Genomic DNA, 18,833 nt, shown 5'->3' with positions numbered 1-18,833 from the left:
ATAAAGACAATAAAGAGTATAAAATTACATATATTTATTCTGTGGCCAGGGAAGGGAAGGAGCCATGGCACAGCTGTGAAGGAAGAGGTCAGTTTGCAGGCATCTGTTCTCTCCTCTCATGTTTGTCATAAGACTTGGTGGCAGGAACCTTCACCTGCTGAGCCATGTTGCCAGCCTGTATAACACTTCTCTTTAATTATAGAAGAGATACAATGTTGATTATGTACCAGCACCATTCTTGTTTCTACAGACTTGGTTGTCTGCTTAATTATTGTTATTTCGCTCCTGTTATCTATGATTTGTAAATTTGAATTGTTTTCTCCTAAATGAAGTTTCGATAAACTTAGTTTTATACATTTCTTCTATTTTCTTTGGGAATACTAATAAAGGACAGCATAGGTTTTATTTAAATTCTTGGATTGTATTTTTCCCTAGCATCATTCGTGATTTCCCACATGCTGGACCACAGTTGCTTGGTGGAATCTTAGCAGATGAGATGGGTCTTGGAAAGACAGTGGAGGTTCTGGCTCTGATTCTGACACATACTCGACAAGATGTCAAACAGGACGGTCTCACTCTTCCTGAGGTACAAAGAAATACTGCAGTGCTCCAGAGGATGGGAACACAGGATGTCAAGAGACCTTACAGTGAACATTTTTTTGCTTGGCCCTCAAGTTGACCCCTTCTGTGCATTCAGTGGCTTGTGTTCATGTTTGATTACCTTCAAGTGACCTCAAAGAATGGGATGTTGGTTTCCCAGGTTTTTCTGAAGTTATATAGATGAATTAATAATAGGATATGTGGTAAGTTACCAGTGTACCAGCTAGTTAGCAAAGAACTCCTTTACAATATGTCCTACTGCTGCTTCATATATCTTGTCAATACTATAAGGTCCATATTGCCACTGAATATTCTTAAGACTTGTCTATGATTATAAACCTCAGATTCTGATAAATAGAACTTACTGACTGATGGCTTAGTAGTAATAGAGTGTCAATTCTGTTTTAAAACGGATTTTTAAGTTACTTTTAGAAATTCCCTACATTTAGGTAATGTAAATAGTATACACAACTTAAAAAATGATGGCTAGTTTCAACCTACAAAGTAAAAAAAGAAGTTTATATAATGAATGACATTTAGTTATCACCTTCTTTTATAGTTGTATATGACTATTTAGAAGGGTTAATTATAATAACTTAGAATATTGAGTACAAAGTATTTCAGTTACCAAATGTCATGTATTTCAGGGAAAAGTGGTGAATTATTTCATCCCATCTCACTGTCCCAGAGGAAAAGTAAAAAATAGAGAAATCCAGGATACAGAATATGAACCAAAAGAAAAAGTTCACTGCCCCCGTAAGTATGGTCTCTTCAAATAGCTCCTTACAGTGATTGTTAATGTAGTTTGTACTGTCCTCAGAAAGGTCTTAATCATCATGGCTAGTTGCTTTTTCAGTTGTGTGTATTTAACATAAGAGCATGGCTACAAGTTACGTTAACAAAAATAAGTAGTCCCCATACTACTAGTTCAGTCTATTATATTTGAATTTCTTCAGTTTTGTTTTTTTTTAAGTGTAGCTACAATTTGTATTAACAGATGAATTTTCTTTAGCAATGGTAGCATAGCATATGCTAGGGTATTCAAGAGATTTTATTTTATAATTTGAATGATTCTTGTTTTGTCAAACTAACAAATTAGCCTGAGTAATCTTTTGCTATATTATTTCTGTTACAGTAATTTTTTCCCCTTAATTTAAGGTAAATTTTTTATAACAAATTCTATGGAATGGTACTAGACTGCCCTAAGTCTTTTATTTCTTAACCCAGTACTTAATGCAGATTAAGATTGATTTCATTTCATTTTAGTTATTTTGAGTAATTAGTATATCCTTTTGTCTGTCCATTTGTATATTTAGCTACACGTGTGATGATCCTAACAGCTGTGAAAGAACTGAATGGGAAGAAAGGAGTTTCTATTCTTTCTATCTATAAGTATGTTAGCTCCATATACAGATACGATGTTCAGCGGAATCGGAGTCTTCTGAAGCGAATGCTGAAATGTTTAATCTTTGAAGGTCTTGTGAAACAGATCAAAGGGCATGGTTTCTCTGGGACTTTTACACTTGGGAAGAACTACAAAGAAGAAGATATCTGTGATAAAACAAAAAAGCAGGTAACAGCATTACACTTGTAAATGGATTTTTCTTTGGGTTGCCTGCTCACAAAAAATGACAGAGAGACTTATATTAATTATGAAAGCTTGACCTGTAGCTTGGGCTTATCCCACCAGCTCTGATAACTTAAAATTAGTTCATTTCTATTCATCTACTTGTTGCCACATGACTTGTGGCTTTTACCTCTCCTACATGTCTGTTCTGTACATCCACTCATGACTCCTTCTTCCCAGAGCTCTTTGTGTCCAGAGGTCCCACCTATACCTATACCTCCTGCCTATTGGCCGTTTATCTTTTCATTAAGCCAATCACAGTGACATGTCTTCACACACTGTATAGGAATATTCCGCAACATTCCCTCCTTTTTATCAAGAAGGAAGGAAGAAAGAAAGTTTTAACTCCTAACACAGTAAAACTATATACAATAAGAACAGTTATCAGGTAAGAATTACAATGCCGAGTCCATTTGTATTTGGCAAATTTAGAGAAAATATTCCATTATTTATCCTCTCTTGATAAGTCCAAAGTTCTATACCCAAACCATTTTTTGTCATAACTTGTATTACCATTTTAAAACTATCTTTTTAGACCTCAAAACATTTTCTTAAATAAACAATGTAAGCTTTTATCTCTCTCAACCTTGTAAACTTACATCACTTATGTAAGTTTCTTTTCTGAATTTGGTAACAAGGAAAACTGTAAAACTGTATCTAGTCTTCAATCTCCTTCAAAGACTCAAGAAGGATAAAATACTATCTGAGCAAACAGGAAGTACATAGTAAACAATTTCTAAAACTAAGAAAAGACATATCTGTCTGCTTGGACAGTCACCCCTAGGTGCATCTGTAACATTGGAGCATCCATCTTTGACCTATGGGCCTAAAATATCTGACAGACTTTCCCATGAAGCAAAAATTTTGAAGGACTTTCTTGGCAAAATTTGGCAGTCACTTTCTTTTATGTCCTACTTAATCCAATATGGACAGCATACTGTCAGTAGTTGAGGCAAGGGCAGTTTCTTGCCCAGATGGCTAGCTTTTGCCACAAAGAAAGCAAACCTCCATATGAAAGTTCCTTGATGCCCATCGTCTTTTTTTTTTTTTTTCAGGCATAAACATGTCTCACTGTCATGGAAAGTCTTACATTATTAAAACATTTTAAATGTCATATTCTGTAGGTCTTCAAACTGTTGGAAGATCATCTTGCTATCTAAAATATCTCTGTATGACCTTGAAAGCATACCTAGCATGACTATTAAGTTTGATAGTTATACATAACTATTAACTTGTATTTATTATCCTAAAGAGCTTTCATAGACTAAAACTTTACATTTTTAAATATGCTGCATAGGTATAATACCTTCAACAAGAATAGAAATATATGTATAGTATAACAAAAATAACTTTAAATTTCTATCATATTATGACAGATTTTGAAGATACCCCCGTGGAAGGTCTTACCTTCCCTGGGGAGCAGAAAAGGAATAGAATAGGGGGTCGGTGGGGGGCAGGGGAAGAGAGGAGGGAAAGGGTACTGGGATTGACATGTAAAACAATCTTGTTTCTAATTTAAATTAAAAATTAATAAAAAAATTCTATCATACAAAAATTTATACCAATATAAAATATTTGAGACCAGTGGTTGTTTAAAAGTAGGCTCAACAATCTTTCTTTTTATCCTATCATTTCTATATTATATCCCTACTTTTGCCCTTCAGAAAGAGATCCCTGAATCTAATATCCTTTGTTTCAGTTTAAGAACTTGTAACCAACCTCCCTAAACAATGACAAACATCCATAACCCATCAAATGACCAAAAACTACCCACCCCACTTCTTGCCATACAGAATAAATGGGTAGATCCTACCTTCACATTAACCTTTCAAAGGTTGCCGACAAACATAAAAAACAAGTGAGGGAAAGCATTATGACAGTGACTTCTAGCTCCTAACCATAACTTCATTTCAGTTACCCTGGAATCCAGAGAAATATGGTTGAGTCATTAGAAATACTCAATGGGATGAACTTTAAAATTAGTTGGTTTCATGTGCCTTGGAGTTTAAGATAATTTGTCTACTGTTACGCTGTCTACAGTTATAAACTTTGCTCTCAACTTTAGAAATGTTATATATACCTATTTATGTTTCAAGGGTTTTTTTGCTTTATATATATAAAGTTATGTTCCAATGCAATCAACCTATAAAACTTTTATATTTTGGTGTAAAATTGTTTTCATTGGGCTAGTATATTCAATTTGCTTTTAGAAAAAATATACAATACATATAAACATTATCAAGGAAGGACTACTAACAACAGATCAAATTATGAAAGTCTTTTGCTTGGCTACAGATAAACTCACACATACACACACATACATGCAAATGTACACTTCATCTCGTGGAATAGGGAGTGTCCAACTTGTGCCCAGGTAACACAGAAAACTGCATTGAGCTCTGCTTTTGTAATCCTGCTGCCATCCCAAGGGGAAATCTCCAGTCAGTGCCAGTGTTTCTGTATTAATATCCTGACTCTTCTGTTTGCCCTTAGTTTTGACACCTTTTTCAGGGAGTTATTCCTGTCACCTACCTTTTTGTCACACCTCATCTGTGTTACATGCCCTTTGTAATATCATGCTTTTGTTTTTTACTATTCAGCGAGCTGTTGAGACCAGAAACCAAATGTACTTCAGTTTTATACCCTAGCATCTAAGACACTGTCTGTCTGACCCAGAACTGACAGTCAAACCATAATTGCTGGAGACACGCATAGAAAGGGCAAAGATAGGAATTTGTTTACTGATTTCAATAAGTAGTAGATTAATTTTCACTTTCTTCTTTTTTTTTAAAGATTTATTTATTTTATGTATATGAGTACTCTATCTGCATATACAACTTTCTGTGAGAAAGGGGCACCAGATCTCATTATAGATGGTTGTGAGCTACCATGTAGTTGCTGGGAACTCAGAACCTCTGGAAGGGCAACCAGTGCTCTTAACCTCTGAGCCATCTCTCCAGCCCCTTCACTATCTTCTTACTTGATGACTTGGAATAATATGTACTTTAAATTTCTGTTATTTGATTGATTTAAGCAGACTTTAAATCATAAACTGTTAATAATGAATGGGTAATCTCCCTTTATCTTTCTGATCTGTGTCATAAAACTAAACTACTGGAATGAAGTAGAGCCTTTGCTTCTCTGAGGATTACAGAGAGGTCTTTCAAAGGGTAGAGTGTGTTTGTCAGGAACACGTCTCCTTGGGTAAAGACACTGTTGAATTTAGAGTTTGATTTGACAGTTATAAATTTATTGACACTTGTTAATTAAACAATTCTTTTTCATAGGTGGTGGGGAGTCCAAGAAAAATTCAGAAAGAGTTAAGGAAATCAGTGAACAAGGACACGGATTCTGAATACCTGCCATCAAACACTTCTGATGATGATGATGATCCTTATTATTATTACTATAAAGCCAGAAAAAGCCGTAGTAAATTGAGGAAAAAGCCTGTTTTACTCACTAAGAAGGAAAAGAGGCAGCCTATCAATGCGGATTCCCATGTTCACTCTCCAGCTGCTGGTGACTCTGCAAATATTGATGCTAATGTGTCGGAAAGTACAGCCGCCTCTGAAGACAAGCAAAACCAAGAAGCAGAAGAGCTTGCTGAGTCTCCAAAGCCCGCCGCTGATGAGTTGGTGCATTCTAACACCGTGAGTCCCTGTGAGACCTCTGATTACCGCTTTGAGTGTATATGTGGTGAATTTGACCAGAGTGGCCGAAAGGCAAGAGTTCAGTGTCTGAACTGTCACCTGTGGCAGCATGCAAAGTGTGTGAATTATGAGGAGAAGAATCTGAAAGTTAAGCCTTTTTACTGCCCCCACTGCCTTGTTGCAATGGATCCAGTGTCAACAAGAGCAACTCTGATCATCTCGCCAAGTTCCATTTGCCACCAATGGGTGGATGAAATCAATCGCCATGTGAGATCATCCTCTCTTCGAGTTTTGGTAAGACTGTAGCAAAAGAGGGATAGAAATATTTAAACTTGTGCTTCTTCATGATAGTTTTCATTGTGTTTTTTGTTTGTTTTCATTTTTTTATTGTTTATTATTTAATTTACTTAGAGGGAGGGTTGAGACATGGTTTCATATAGCCCAGGCTAGCTTCAAGGATGACATTAAGTTCTGATCATCCTGCCACTACCTCCTAATGCTAGTATTACAGTTATGTGCTCCACACCCAGATAATTTGAGTATGTATGATTTTACTTTTCTTTTAAAGATTTTACTTATTATATATACAATATTCTCCCTGCATGTCTGCCTGCTGGCCAGAAGAGGGCACCGGACCTCATTACAGATAGTTTGAGCCACCACGTGGTTGCTGGGAATTTAACCCAGGACTCCTGGAAGAGCAACCAGTGCTCTTAACCCGTCGTGAGCCATCTCTCCAGCCCCGATTTTACTTTTCTATAGGGTTTTATTTTCTAAAGTTCTTAGCTAATGTTTTTATACTTTCTTTTTTTCAATAAATTGAACCTGAGACCTAGAACATGTTAGGCAAACACTCTAGCACTGAGTCACATTACCATCATGTTTGTTTGTATATTCCTAAAATTATTTGCTATGATACTAATGCTAGATATACCAGAACTTGAAAATTGAAAAGAAGAAATGGTAGATTGATTATATTCTTTTCTGACTTCAAAATTTCAGAAGTTGAAAATATGTTGATATGAAGGCTTTTTAAAACTTTTTTATTATCAAGATGAAAACGAGTTGGTACAGGCATTTGCAATTTCAGAGAGAGATACATTTCCAGGGTAGCATAGTGTAGTTTCAGATGCCCATTCTGACCTGTCACCTTGTAGATCCATGATTGTCTTTTGGGACCTCAGTTACCTCACTTAAGTAGAATAAAAAAAAATACACATTCAGCAGATACTTATTTGGTACATATCATTTTCCAGGTGTTCGTTTGTACCTGAGAGGAGGAGTGCAGATTGAGGAAAGAAACAGGCTAGAGACGAAGTTAGAGGCAGGAGGGCATGCAGTGAATCCTGTGATCAACCCATAGTTTATTGCTCAAAGTTTTAATATATCCTAACTAAAATGGGAGGGGGGATGGGGCAAAGGGACTTTCTTACCTGTGACACAAGGAACAAACAAGTGTAATTACTTTCTTAATTCTCAAAGCATCCAGTAATCACATCCTATTGCTAATCATCCTGCCATTTTGCCTTGCAAAGTAAACATCTAGTGACCACACATAGATCAAGTATTCTGTTATCTAGGGAAAACATCCATTGACCACACCTTAGGCCAAACATCCTTTAGCAACCACACCTTAGATCTTCAGGTCTTAGGCCTTTAACCTTGAAAGAACAATGGTAGGTTTGACCTTAAGTCAATGTGGAATAGAGCCACTTCTGTGCGCCCCAACATCCAGGAACTATACTGAATTTTGAAAATGGTCTCTCATGGGCTTGCTGTGTAGATGAGATTATTAGAGTACTGAGTCATGGTCATTGGGTGTTACTGTTGGCTGCATTTCTTCCTCCCATCAGAATAGTGTAGATTTCCAATAGTCAGCCACTGTCATGGACATGGAGACTGTAACAATGAACAAAGCATGTTTTTTGCCACTAAGAAACTCTATTCTGTTGTATGGGATTTTCAGTCTTAGCTCCTTCAGTTTTGAGCAGGTCATTGTTTCCTCTGTGTGGGCAAGAAGTAACACATAACAGTATTGCTGTTAAAGTTTGGAGACAATGCTTTGCATGGTACTTATAAATGATAGCTGTGATTGTTCTGCTCTCCCATACCACTGTCTTCTCACATCCCTATCAAGTCTATCAGCCTGCCTACATTCTTTCCTTTCTACTGTATTCTTACACTCCTATTGAGTCCATCTACAACCTGCCTGCATCCTCTCCTCTATTTTTCCATTTGAAAGAACCCTAACATTGCTTCAAAATATAACTGAAACATTAGCTCCTCTGAGTTCAGCCAGTTGCACAATTGGTCTTTCCACCAATGCTATCACAATTGCTTTGTAATATTTTCATTCACATTGTTTATGTCACTTGGCTCCCACACTAGAATATAACCTTTCTCTAGACAGTTATGCAATCTGTCTATAGTATGTGTGGACAAATGTAAATTTAGGAAGAGCTCAGTTCAGTGGGAATATAAATAAATAAATATTTCTATGCCTTTTGCCATGGTGTTATATAATAACTTGGTTCTGATTATTTCTCAGGTATATCAAGGAGTGAAGAAAGATGGCTTCTTACAGCCTCATTTTTTGGCAGAACAAGATATAGTTATCATTACCTATGATGTTCTTCGTTCAGAACTAAACTATGTCGATATCCCACATAGCAATAGTGAGGATGGACGTCGCCTGAGGAACCAGAAGCGCTATATGGCCATTCCCAGCCCACTGGTAGCAGTAGAGTGGTGGAGAATCTGTCTTGACGAAGCTCAGATGGTTGAATGTCCTACAGTAAAAGTAAGAGTCTGCAACATCTTTTGAGTGTCAATGAAGGAAGGAAGAATGTAAATAGTTCAGTAGTGGAAATTTAGTTAACCCACACTACCAATATTGTTTGGACATTTGTTGTTAACCACTTTTGTGTTATGACTACATAACCCTTTGACATTGCTCTAATTCTCTGAATGATGCTCCTGTGTGGAATACTTGGAAACTTAGATATCAATGTGTATATGATACAGCTCAAAGCAAGCAATGTTTACAGGGACTTCTAAATCATTTCAGTTAACTAGAAGGCTTATCATGTGTTCTCTAGTAGCCTTTAGTCAAAGTTGGCTTAGGCTTCAGAAAATGACCCTTATGGCATAGAATTTTATTAAATCTGTGTGTGTATGTGTGCATCTCAGGTGTTCCTCTGTGACTCTTCACAGTTGTTTGAGATGGTCTTTCACCAGACCTGGAGCTTGCTGATTTGTCTAGGCTGACTGGCCTGGCAGCCCCAGGGATCCTCTTGCCCTTCCTTTCCCATGCTAGGATTTAACCACTCTGTAAATGCTGCTTCTTGCTTTGGGACTGTGAATCCAACCTAAGGTCCTAGATTGCATAGCAAGTACTTTACTGGCTGAACCATCTCTCCAGTCCCATATTACTTACCTTTAGTGTGTCGCCAGTGACCAGTCTGTAACCTGAAGTGAATTAATGAGTCATATGTCTTCATACAGAAGCTTATCCCTATAGTATTGAGTGGTGAAGGGGATGTATTCATTCAGGATATCTTTTCCTTCGCTGCATTCCTGAACTACCCCTACATCTCAGGGTGACTCATAGTGAGCTCCTACTGATGGGAACCACTGTTGGGTAATGGGTTATTGAGTATGACATTCAGCAGTGACTGTGAAAACGAGTAAGTGCAGCTGTTAGTGGCTATTTTCATGAGGAAATGTATGACTGATTTCTGTGTTGTATTTCATATCTTTCTTTGATTAGGCTGCGGAAATGGCCCAGCGTTTGAGCGGGATTAATCGGTGGTGCATCAGTGGCACTCCAGTGCAGAGAGGATTGGAGGGTAATACAGGCTTCCACAGTCTCCGTACTTGAATACTGCTATCCTTCATTTGTGTCAAAATCTTTATTATTTAAGTATATGTTTACTTAAAGTTTGCTCCTGATAGTTTAAAGTGTTTATCTTTGTGAATTGAATTTGTGTGAAATCTTCAGATACATGAGGACAGATATATAATGAGTATTCCCATTGCTTAAAATTGGCCAAATATTGTATCCATTCTACAGTATAGATACAGTCTCAAGTCAACCTGAGTTCCAAAGAAGAAGATTTAAAACCTGAGAAGAGCCGGGCGGTGGTGGTGCACGCCTTTAATCCCAGCACTCGGGAGGCAGAGGCAGGCGGATCTCTGTGAGTTCGAGGCCAGGCTGGACCAACAGCCTCCAAAACAATACAGAGAAACCCTGTCTCGTAAAAAACCAAAAAAAAAAAAAAAAAAAAAAACGTGAGAAGAAAGGAAAACAAGGGGGGTGAGAAAATTGAATTTTGTAGTAAGGGATACTGAAGAAAGTGACGGCTAATTTGAGATCTGCAACCCTGTTAAGTGAATAGGAGAGGAAAGATTCTCTGTAATAGAGGAACCAGACAGTTGAAGGTAATATGGTGGCAGGAGACCTCAAAAGAATGTCAGTGTGGCTAACGTACAGAGAAATGGTGTGCATGCTGAGAGACTCAATAGATAGGTATAGAGAAAGTTATTCTCTTAGCTATTAGAAGAATTTAGACATAATAATTTATGCTCATCTTGTAGATAAATTTATATTTCAGAAGATCCCTCGTTGTAATGTGGGAAAGGATATAGCAGAGAACAGAGTATATACTAGGATATCAGCTGATTGTCTCCAAGGATTGGTGGAAGCAGGCCATGCAAACCCTGAATCTGAGCTAGGGTTATCTTAGACAAATAGAGTGCATGAGGAAGATTAAGAAGGACTAGTGTTGGGCTGGAGAGATGGCTCAGAGGTTAAGAGCACTGATTGCTCTTCCAGGGGTCCTGAGTTCAATTCCCAGCAACCACATGGTGGCTCACAACCATCTACAATTCAATCTGGTGTCCTCTTCTGGCATGTAGGCAGAACACTGTATATGTAATAAATAAATAAATCTTTAAAAAAAAAAAAAGAAGGGCTAGTGTGTTGACACATTTCTAACTCATACTTTTCTCTGAATAATACTAAAGGAAAAGTATCTTTGGGTAAGAAGATTGTTAATTTGTCTTAGGCAGATAAAACTTGAGGGTTTTAAGACCTCAGTGAAGTAGACCATAAACTGTTGGACTGGTATGATCTGAACTATAAATCTGTGATTCCTGCAGATAAGAATATGTTATTAATTCCTTTGTGCTATCAGAGTCAAATACTTAATTCCGCCACATAGCAAAGTCCTGTCTAAAAAAAAAGTAATTTCAACCTAAAATGTTGGTCATCTTCAAATGATGTTATAGGTAGTTGTGGCTTTTTGCATTTTTCAGTTCCTCTAGAGTCTTATCCAGTATATCTTGATGATATTCACCTCCCTGAATTCTTCTCCAGCTCTCTCACCAGACCAGTTTGTGCTACCCAAATATTTTGGGGTGTGTGGTCCTCCACTTAGAGAGTGGTTAACTTACCAGAGGCTGAACTGTTGAAGAGAACTCTCTCCCATTCCCAGCAGCTAATGGTTGCCAATAGCCAGGACTGTGTTCCCAACTTCCCTCTCCATGTTGGGACTTCATCTGGCTTGGGATCATGGAACCTTAGAAATAATTCTTAACTCCCTTTGAAGAGAACATGTACTGTATTTTTTTCCCAACTAATGATACACAAAAGTCTAAAGAAAATTACACTCTGAAGAAATGACTCAATGGTTAAGAGTGGTGATTCACTAAGTTTTGTATTTCATTATTGTCTTAGGCTAGGGCCCTAGAAATAGAATTAATAGATCAGTAGGAACATTAGGTCAGAGCATATTCTCCATATCGCATGAGATTACCTCATATTTTTTTCATATTTTTCTCATTTGATCTAAGTCTTAATTTGATGTATGCGTGTTAAGTAAGCAAATCTACTGAAGATAGTTTCCCTGCCAGGCTTTTGGGTTAAGTGCAAGCTTTGTGTAGTAGTAGTTACATTTTAAGTATCTCAGCAATTCGAGCAGAACCTAGAGTACAGTAGATTTGTTCAGAGTCAAGAAACCACAAGATACATTCTACTTCATGACAGGTTCTGTGTGTGCTTTTTGGGTCTGTGGGTGATCTTATGCAAGAAAGCAGTGAGTGAAGAAATCGAGAAAAAAATTATCCCTGGTACCCTATGTTTTTTTTTTTTCCTTTGCAGATCTTTTTGGGCTGGTGGTCTTTCTTGGGGTTGAGCCTTACTGTGTCAAACACTGGTGGATTCGACTTCTCTATCGCCCATACTGCAAGAAGAATCCTCAGCATCTCTACGGTTTTATTGCCAAGATACTGTGGAGATCTGCAAAGAAAGATGTCATTGACCAAGTCAGTGTGCTGACCTTTTACTAAGGATATTACAAGGGGAAAAGGCTGGAATGAAAAGTTAAACCTTCAGATTAAATTGTTCTGTTTCCAATTTCCCATTGCAGATCCAGATTCCACCTCAGACTGAAGAAATGCACTGGCTCCACTTTTCCCCCGTGGAGAGACATTTCTATCACCGCCAGCATGAGGTGTGCTGCCAGGACGCTGTGGTGAAGCTCAGGAAGATCTCCGACTGGGCACTGAAGCTAAGCAGCTTGGACAGAAGGACGGTCACCTCCATCCTGTACCCTCTGCTTCGCCTCAGACAGGCCTGCTGCCACCCACAGGCTGTACGTGGGGAGTTCCTGCCACTCCAGAAGAGGTTTGCCATCAGTTTCCTTCTCCTGGGGGTTCATGTTGCATAGTAGGCAGTATTTAAGCACTTCTGAGTCTTTTATTCAGGAACATCTGGCTAAGTATCAGGAGTTTTCTGTTTTGTGTTTGTTTTGTTTTTTTTTTTCTTTTTTCTTTGTTTCATGGTTTTTTCCTATGGAGCCATATTTATGAAAGAGTCATACCACAAGACTTTCTCATGTTTTTGAACATTGCTTTTAAAATTTGATAATTACAGCAGGTTTTTGTGGTTGCATTTTTGGTTAAGAGAGGTTTTTGGTTTTGGTTTGCTTTTTTTGTTTTTGCCTGTACTTTTCTCCATCCCACTCCCAACCCCTCCTCATCCCTGTGTGCCCGATATTAAGACAGGGTTTCTCTCTATAGCCTTAGCTGTCCTGGAACTTGTACTCTAGACCAGGCTGATCTTGAACTCAGGGATTCACCAGTTTCTGCCTCCCAAGTACTTAGATTAAAGAAATGGGCCACCACACCTGGTGAAATTTTTTGTTCTTAATATACCTCTAGTTTCCCATATGAGGGAGCAGTTGGATCACTAAGTATTTTCTTTATAATTGTGCTAGTTATATCCTTGGATATGTCCTGTTGTTCCAGAATCCTTTTTGTGTATTGGCACTGCACCTCAAAATCTGACCTGTTTTTAGTACCTGGTATTAATAAGACACTTTTTTCTTTTTTTTTAATTTAAATTAGAAACAATCTTATTCTATATATCAATCCCAGTTCTCTCTCCTTCCCATCCTCCCATACTCCCCACCGATCCCCATCCCATCCCTCTTCTGCTCCATAGAAAGGGAGAAGCCTTCCATGGGGGATCATCAAAGTCTGTCACATCATTGAGGACAGGGCCTAGGCTTAGAGAGTATCCCTCTATGGGGAATTGGCTCCCAATGTCCATTCTTACATTAGGGATAAATACTGTTCCACTACCAGAGACCCCATAGACTTCCCAGGTCTCCTAACTGACACCCACATTCAGGGGGCCTGGTTCTATCCTATGCTGGTTTCTGAGCTGTCAGTCTGGTGTCCATGAACTCCCTCTTGTTCATGTCAGCTGTTTCTGTGGGTTTCCCCAGCCTGGTCTTGACCCCTTTGTTCATCACTCCTCCCTCTGTACAACTGGATTCCAGGAATTGCGCTCAGTGCTTAGCTGTGGGTCTTCTGCTTCCATCAGTTATTGGATGAAGCCTCTAGGATGGCATATAAGGTAGTCATCAATCTCAAAGGGGAAGGACATTTAGGATAGCCTCTTCACTATTTCTTAGAATCTTAGTTGGGGCCATCCTTATATCTCTGGACATTTCCCTAGTGCCAAATTTCTCTTTAAACCCTCTGTTAAGGTATCTCTTTTCTTTCTCTCCTCTCTTCCTTCCCCAACTCAATCTTCCTGGTTCTTCATGTCTTCCCCCCCACACCTCCTCTTCTCCCCTTCTCCTTCTGGTAGCTCCCTCTCCCCTCTTTTCTTGCTCTCCTCTATTCCTCCCCCAACTCAGTCTTCCAGTTTTACATGTCTTACCCCCCCCACCTCCTCTTCTCCCCTTCTCTTTCTTGTAACTTCCTCTTCCCTCTCCGCATGCTCCCAATTTGCTCAGGAGATCTTGTCCCTTTCCCCTTGTCTGGGGGACCACATATGTCTCTCTTAGGGTCCTCCTTGTGTCCTAACTTCTCTGGAGGTGTGCTGATAATCCTTTGGTCTGTGTCTAATATCCATATATGAATGAGTACATACCATGTTTGTCTTTTTGTGACTGGGTTACCTCACTCAGGATGGTTTCTTCTAGTTCCATCCATTTCAAGACTCCATTGTTTGTGTCCGCTGAGTAGTACTCCATTGTATAAATGTACCACATTTTCTTTATCCATTTTTCAATTGAGGGGCATTTAGGCTGCTTCCAGGTTCTGGTTATTCCAAATAATGCTGCCATGAATATTGTGTAACAGTCATCCTTGTTGAATGTTTTATGAATGTGTATCCTTTGGGTATATGCCTAAGAGAAGAATTGCTGGATATTGTGATAGACTCATTTCCTTGTTCCCGAGGAACCGCCATACTCATTTCCAAAGTGGCTGTATGAGTTGGCACTCCCACCAGCAGTGGAGGAGTGTTCCCCTTTCTCCACATCCTCTCCCGCATAAACTGTCATTGGTGTTTTTGATTTTAGCCATTCTGACAGGAGCGAGATAGTATCTCAGAGTTGTTTTGATTTGCATTTCCCTGATGGCCAAGGATGCTGAAAACTTTTAGAGTCTTTCAGCCATTTTAAATTCCTATATTGAGAGTTCTCTATTTAGTTCTGTACCCAACTTTTTAAATGGATTGTTTGGTGTTTGGGGGACTAGCTTCTTGAGTTCTTTGTATATTTTGGAAATCAGCCCTCTTTCACGTGTGGGGTTGGTGAATATCTTTTCCCATTCTGTGGCTTGCCATTTTGTCTTGTTGATTGTGTCCTTTGCCTTTGTCTCACTTTCTGGATGTCCCATTTGTCAATTGTCAATCTCAGTGTCTGTACACTGGTGTTATGTTCAGCAAGCGGTCTCCTGTGCCAGTTCGTTCAAGGGTACCTCCCACTTTCTCTTCTAAGAGGTTCAGTGTGGCTGGATTTATGTTGAGGTCTTTGCATGGCGATAGACATGGATCAATCTGCAGTCTTCTACATGCCAGTGTCCAGTTATGCCAGCACCATTTGATGAAGATGCTTTCTTTTTTCCATTGTATACTTTTAGCTTCTTTGTCAAAGATCAGATGTTCATACGTGTGTGGGTTAATATCAGGGTTTCCAATTCAATTCCATTGGTCTACCTGTCTATTTTTGTGCCAATACCAAGCTGTTTTCAGGACTATAGCTCTATAATAGAGCTTGAAGTCAGGGATGGTGATGCCTCTGGACGTTCCTTTGTTGTACAGGGTTGTTTTGGCTATCTTGTGTTTTTTTGTTTTTCCATATAATGTTGAGCATTATTCTTTCAAGATCTGTGATTAATTGTGCCGGTACTTTGAAGGGGATTGCATTGAATCTGTAGATTGCTTTTTGGCAAGATTGCCATTTTTACTATGTTGATCCTACCTATCCAAGAACATGGGAGGTCTTTCCATTTTCTGGTATCTCTATAGGAAACTCTTTTAGCTGTCAGAGAGCTGTAAAGAGGATTATATTTGGGGCTTACTTTTGAGTGGATTACAGACAGCTAGAAATAGTAAAGATGATAATAACATATACTATAAGCCGAACTGATTTTAAGAATTACAGATTGATATGGAAACAGTTTCTATTGAAATGGTAGTTTATGACATCCCCCTAATAGAAATGACATTTGACTTGACCATTGGAGCCCTCTTTTTATTTTATAAACTAAAAATTCAATTTACATTAAAGCATAAATTTAATTAATTTGTAGTGGTGGAATTGATTCAGACCCAGTCTTAAATTGTGATCCCTGTACTATTTCAAATGGATCATATTGTACTTTGTGCTTATGATTTTTCTAGTTCCTTACTCCCTTGAATAAAGTGTGAAAACTTAAAAGAAGGAGATGAGATAGGAGAATACTAAATTATCAGTAGCAATTAAGTAAAAACAATAACCATAAAACTGAAGGTGAAGGGCTGGAGATGGTGCAGCAGTTCAGAGCTTTTGCTACTCTTCCTAGGACTGAGTGTGGTTCCTGTTACCCATGTCAGGTGGCTTACAACAGCCTGTCACTTCAGGTTCAGGTGACCCTATTCTGGTCTTAGTGGACACACACACACACACTTAAAAGCCAAAAAAATTTTTTGATAAAACTTGCTGAAGATTTGTGCAAATACTTTTAAGAGTCCAGTACCCTTCACCGAGTGCAGTGTGACTTTCCTGCTGTGATAGTACATAGAAGTTTCATTCTAGTTTTGAATGCTGTCTCTTCTTTTAGCACCATGACAATGGAAGAGCTGCTGACGTCTTTGCAGAAGAAATGTGGAACAGAATGTGAAGAGGCCCACCGGCAGCTAGTTTGTGCTCTGAACGGCTTAGCAGGCATCCATATCATTAAAGGTAGAAGGTGATTGCTTTATTATATCTGATTCTTCCAGTGCTTTTTGAGGAAGATTAATTACAGAGTGGTTGTCTTACACACTATTGAGATGAGTTAGATGGGTTGTATTACACAAAGAAAACATATGCAAAACATGTCAAGAACAGTCAGGGTACGTGGACCTTAAGCAAACATCTTCACTTAATGGAAGTTCAAAAATTTTAGGAAATTACAATGTGAAAAAAGATGTTGTCATAGGGTATTATTTATCTGAGTCTTTTATAGTGAATAGTCAGCCAGAACATTTAGGAATAGAAAAAATGATTAAATTTTCACACATTCCTGGAATATTGTTGATTGATTTTTAAATAATGATACTGTAAATTCATTTTTTTCCTTCATGGCATATGCCAGGAATGTTGTAGAAAGGAAGATGCAAAATAAAATCTCAAATCTTGCATATTCAACTAAAACCACTGTTTCCAACAAAAATTGATAGACCCGTTACGAGAATAGGTAAATCTGTAATTGTAGTTGGAAGTGTCAGTGTCCCCTCTCATTTACAGAGCAAGCAGATAACATTCTGTCAGCATTTAACCACTAGAGGCAAAGACTTGACTGAAGTGACCTGGGAAGCACTTACTGAACCCTGCAGCCAGCCACAGAAGAGTAGATACTCTTTTCAAGTATACATCTAGTGTATAAAGCAAGTCAACAATCATAAAGATTCAAGACTTCCACTGCTTGTTTTATTACCACAGTAGAATTGAATTCGCTATCAAGGGCTGGTGAGGGGCCTCAGTGGGTAAAGATACCTGCTGCCAAATTTGATGACCTGAGTTCAATTCCTGGAACCTACATTTTGGAAGAAGAGAACCCACAAGTTGTCCTCTACCTCCAAGTGTGCACTGTGGCATGCATCCCTTCCTATCTCATAAATAAATAATTAAAAATACATATCAATAAAAAATAACTAGAAATACTTCAGCTGTTTTGGAGGGAGTAACACTTGAGTGTAAAGAGTAATTCAAAAGAGCAGCTGGGAAGTGTTCAGAAGTGACTGAGAACAAATATCAAGATGTGTAAGGTGCAGCATATCAGTAATTGAGGGGAATTAGAAGCACAAATATGAAAAATGTATTTATGGTTGTTCTGTCACATTAGTCTCTTGTGATAATTTATACATTAAACTTTCCCATAGCAATATGTGCCTCAGAAGAAACCATATACATAGGGCTCAGTGCTGTACACAGTCAAGCATTCACTGGGGCTGTCTTGGTATATAACCCCTGCTGATGAGAGGAGATCTGCTTCGTAGTGTTAGAGGTAGGGAGCCATCTCGTGATGAATAGCATTCCCTTCAGTCCTCCTCAGGTGACCCTCTTCTGCACCATCAAGTACCAGGATGGCTACTAACATACTAGTGGTCTACTTTGGTGCATGGTCACGGGGAGATTTTACAGTTGTTCTCATTTACATGGTAACAACTTAAAACATCATTTAAAAGGGGGCTGGAGTGGTAGTTCAGTAAAGCTCCTTGCCTTGCAAACATGAATAGCTGAGTTTGACCCTCTAGAGCACATGTTTAAAAGAACAGTCTGGAGTGTGGGCACACTCTTGTAATCCAGCACTGAAGAGACAGACAGGCCTCTCTTACAGCCTAGTTACTGGAGAACAGGCCCATGAAGAAACCCAGTCTCCAAAGTTAACGTAGGCAGTACCTGAGCAACAGCAGCCACTCTGTATCGTCCTGTGGTCTCCACACACACGCACAACCATCCCACACACATGTACTTATACATACACATACGCCAAAAGAAAACAATTTGTCCAGAGAAATATGTACTTTCTATGGAGTACAAAATAGTGTTCTAGGCTCCTAATTACCCTGCTTTATCCATTCTTCAGATGGCAGAACTGTACTAGGAAGTGTCTCTTCCTTTCCCAAGTGCTTGGGAAAGCTAGAGTCTTACAAGATGGGTAGAAGTAGCTCTAAAAGAGCAGGGTGACATCTGGTTTCTCCTCTGCAGCTGTAACTGAACTGGCCTCTGACACTTGGAACATCCATGTCACAGTCCTTTAGATCACAGTACAGAGTAGCCCTTGCTCTGCCTCCCCGAGAAAGTGTCATTCTTAGTATGAAGCAGGGAAACGCTGAAAACTTGAGACCTGGGTCTTTCTCATGGTATGGATTATAGTATGAAGTTAAGTCAGATTCTTAGTAATATCACCTT

The 18,833-nt window shown here is 38.7% G+C and overlaps 1 protein-coding gene across 3 annotated transcripts in view; it reads left to right on the top strand.

Moving 5' to 3' along the window:
- Nucleotides 1-18,833, top strand: part of Shprh (SNF2 histone linker PHD RING helicase) — a 65,031-nt gene that overhangs the window by 9,903 nt on the left and 36,295 nt on the right. For all 3 annotated transcript variants that reach the window (XM_040758233.1, XM_040758234.1, XM_040758235.1), the window contains exons 6-14: nucleotides 436-586; nucleotides 1,248-1,356; nucleotides 1,917-2,173; nucleotides 5,515-6,171; nucleotides 8,426-8,677; nucleotides 9,647-9,725; nucleotides 12,038-12,201; nucleotides 12,306-12,562; nucleotides 16,498-16,619. In XM_040758233.1, coding sequence (XP_040614167.1) covers nucleotides 436-586; nucleotides 1,248-1,356; nucleotides 1,917-2,173; nucleotides 5,515-6,171; nucleotides 8,426-8,677; nucleotides 9,647-9,725; nucleotides 12,038-12,201; nucleotides 12,306-12,562; nucleotides 16,498-16,619 — 2,048 coding nt within the window. The remainder of the gene's footprint in view (nucleotides 1-435; nucleotides 587-1,247; nucleotides 1,357-1,916; nucleotides 2,174-5,514; nucleotides 6,172-8,425; nucleotides 8,678-9,646; nucleotides 9,726-12,037; nucleotides 12,202-12,305; nucleotides 12,563-16,497; nucleotides 16,620-18,833) is intronic.

Source organism: Mesocricetus auratus, unplaced genomic scaffold, assembly GCF_017639785.1.
Source record: "Mesocricetus auratus isolate SY011 unplaced genomic scaffold, BCM_Maur_2.0 Super-Scaffold_100018, whole genome shotgun sequence".
Lineage (NCBI taxonomy): Eukaryota > Metazoa > Chordata > Mammalia > Rodentia > Cricetidae > Mesocricetus > Mesocricetus auratus.
The sequence above is the reverse complement of the archived record's forward strand: the minus strand, read 5'-3'. Positions and strand labels throughout refer to the sequence as shown.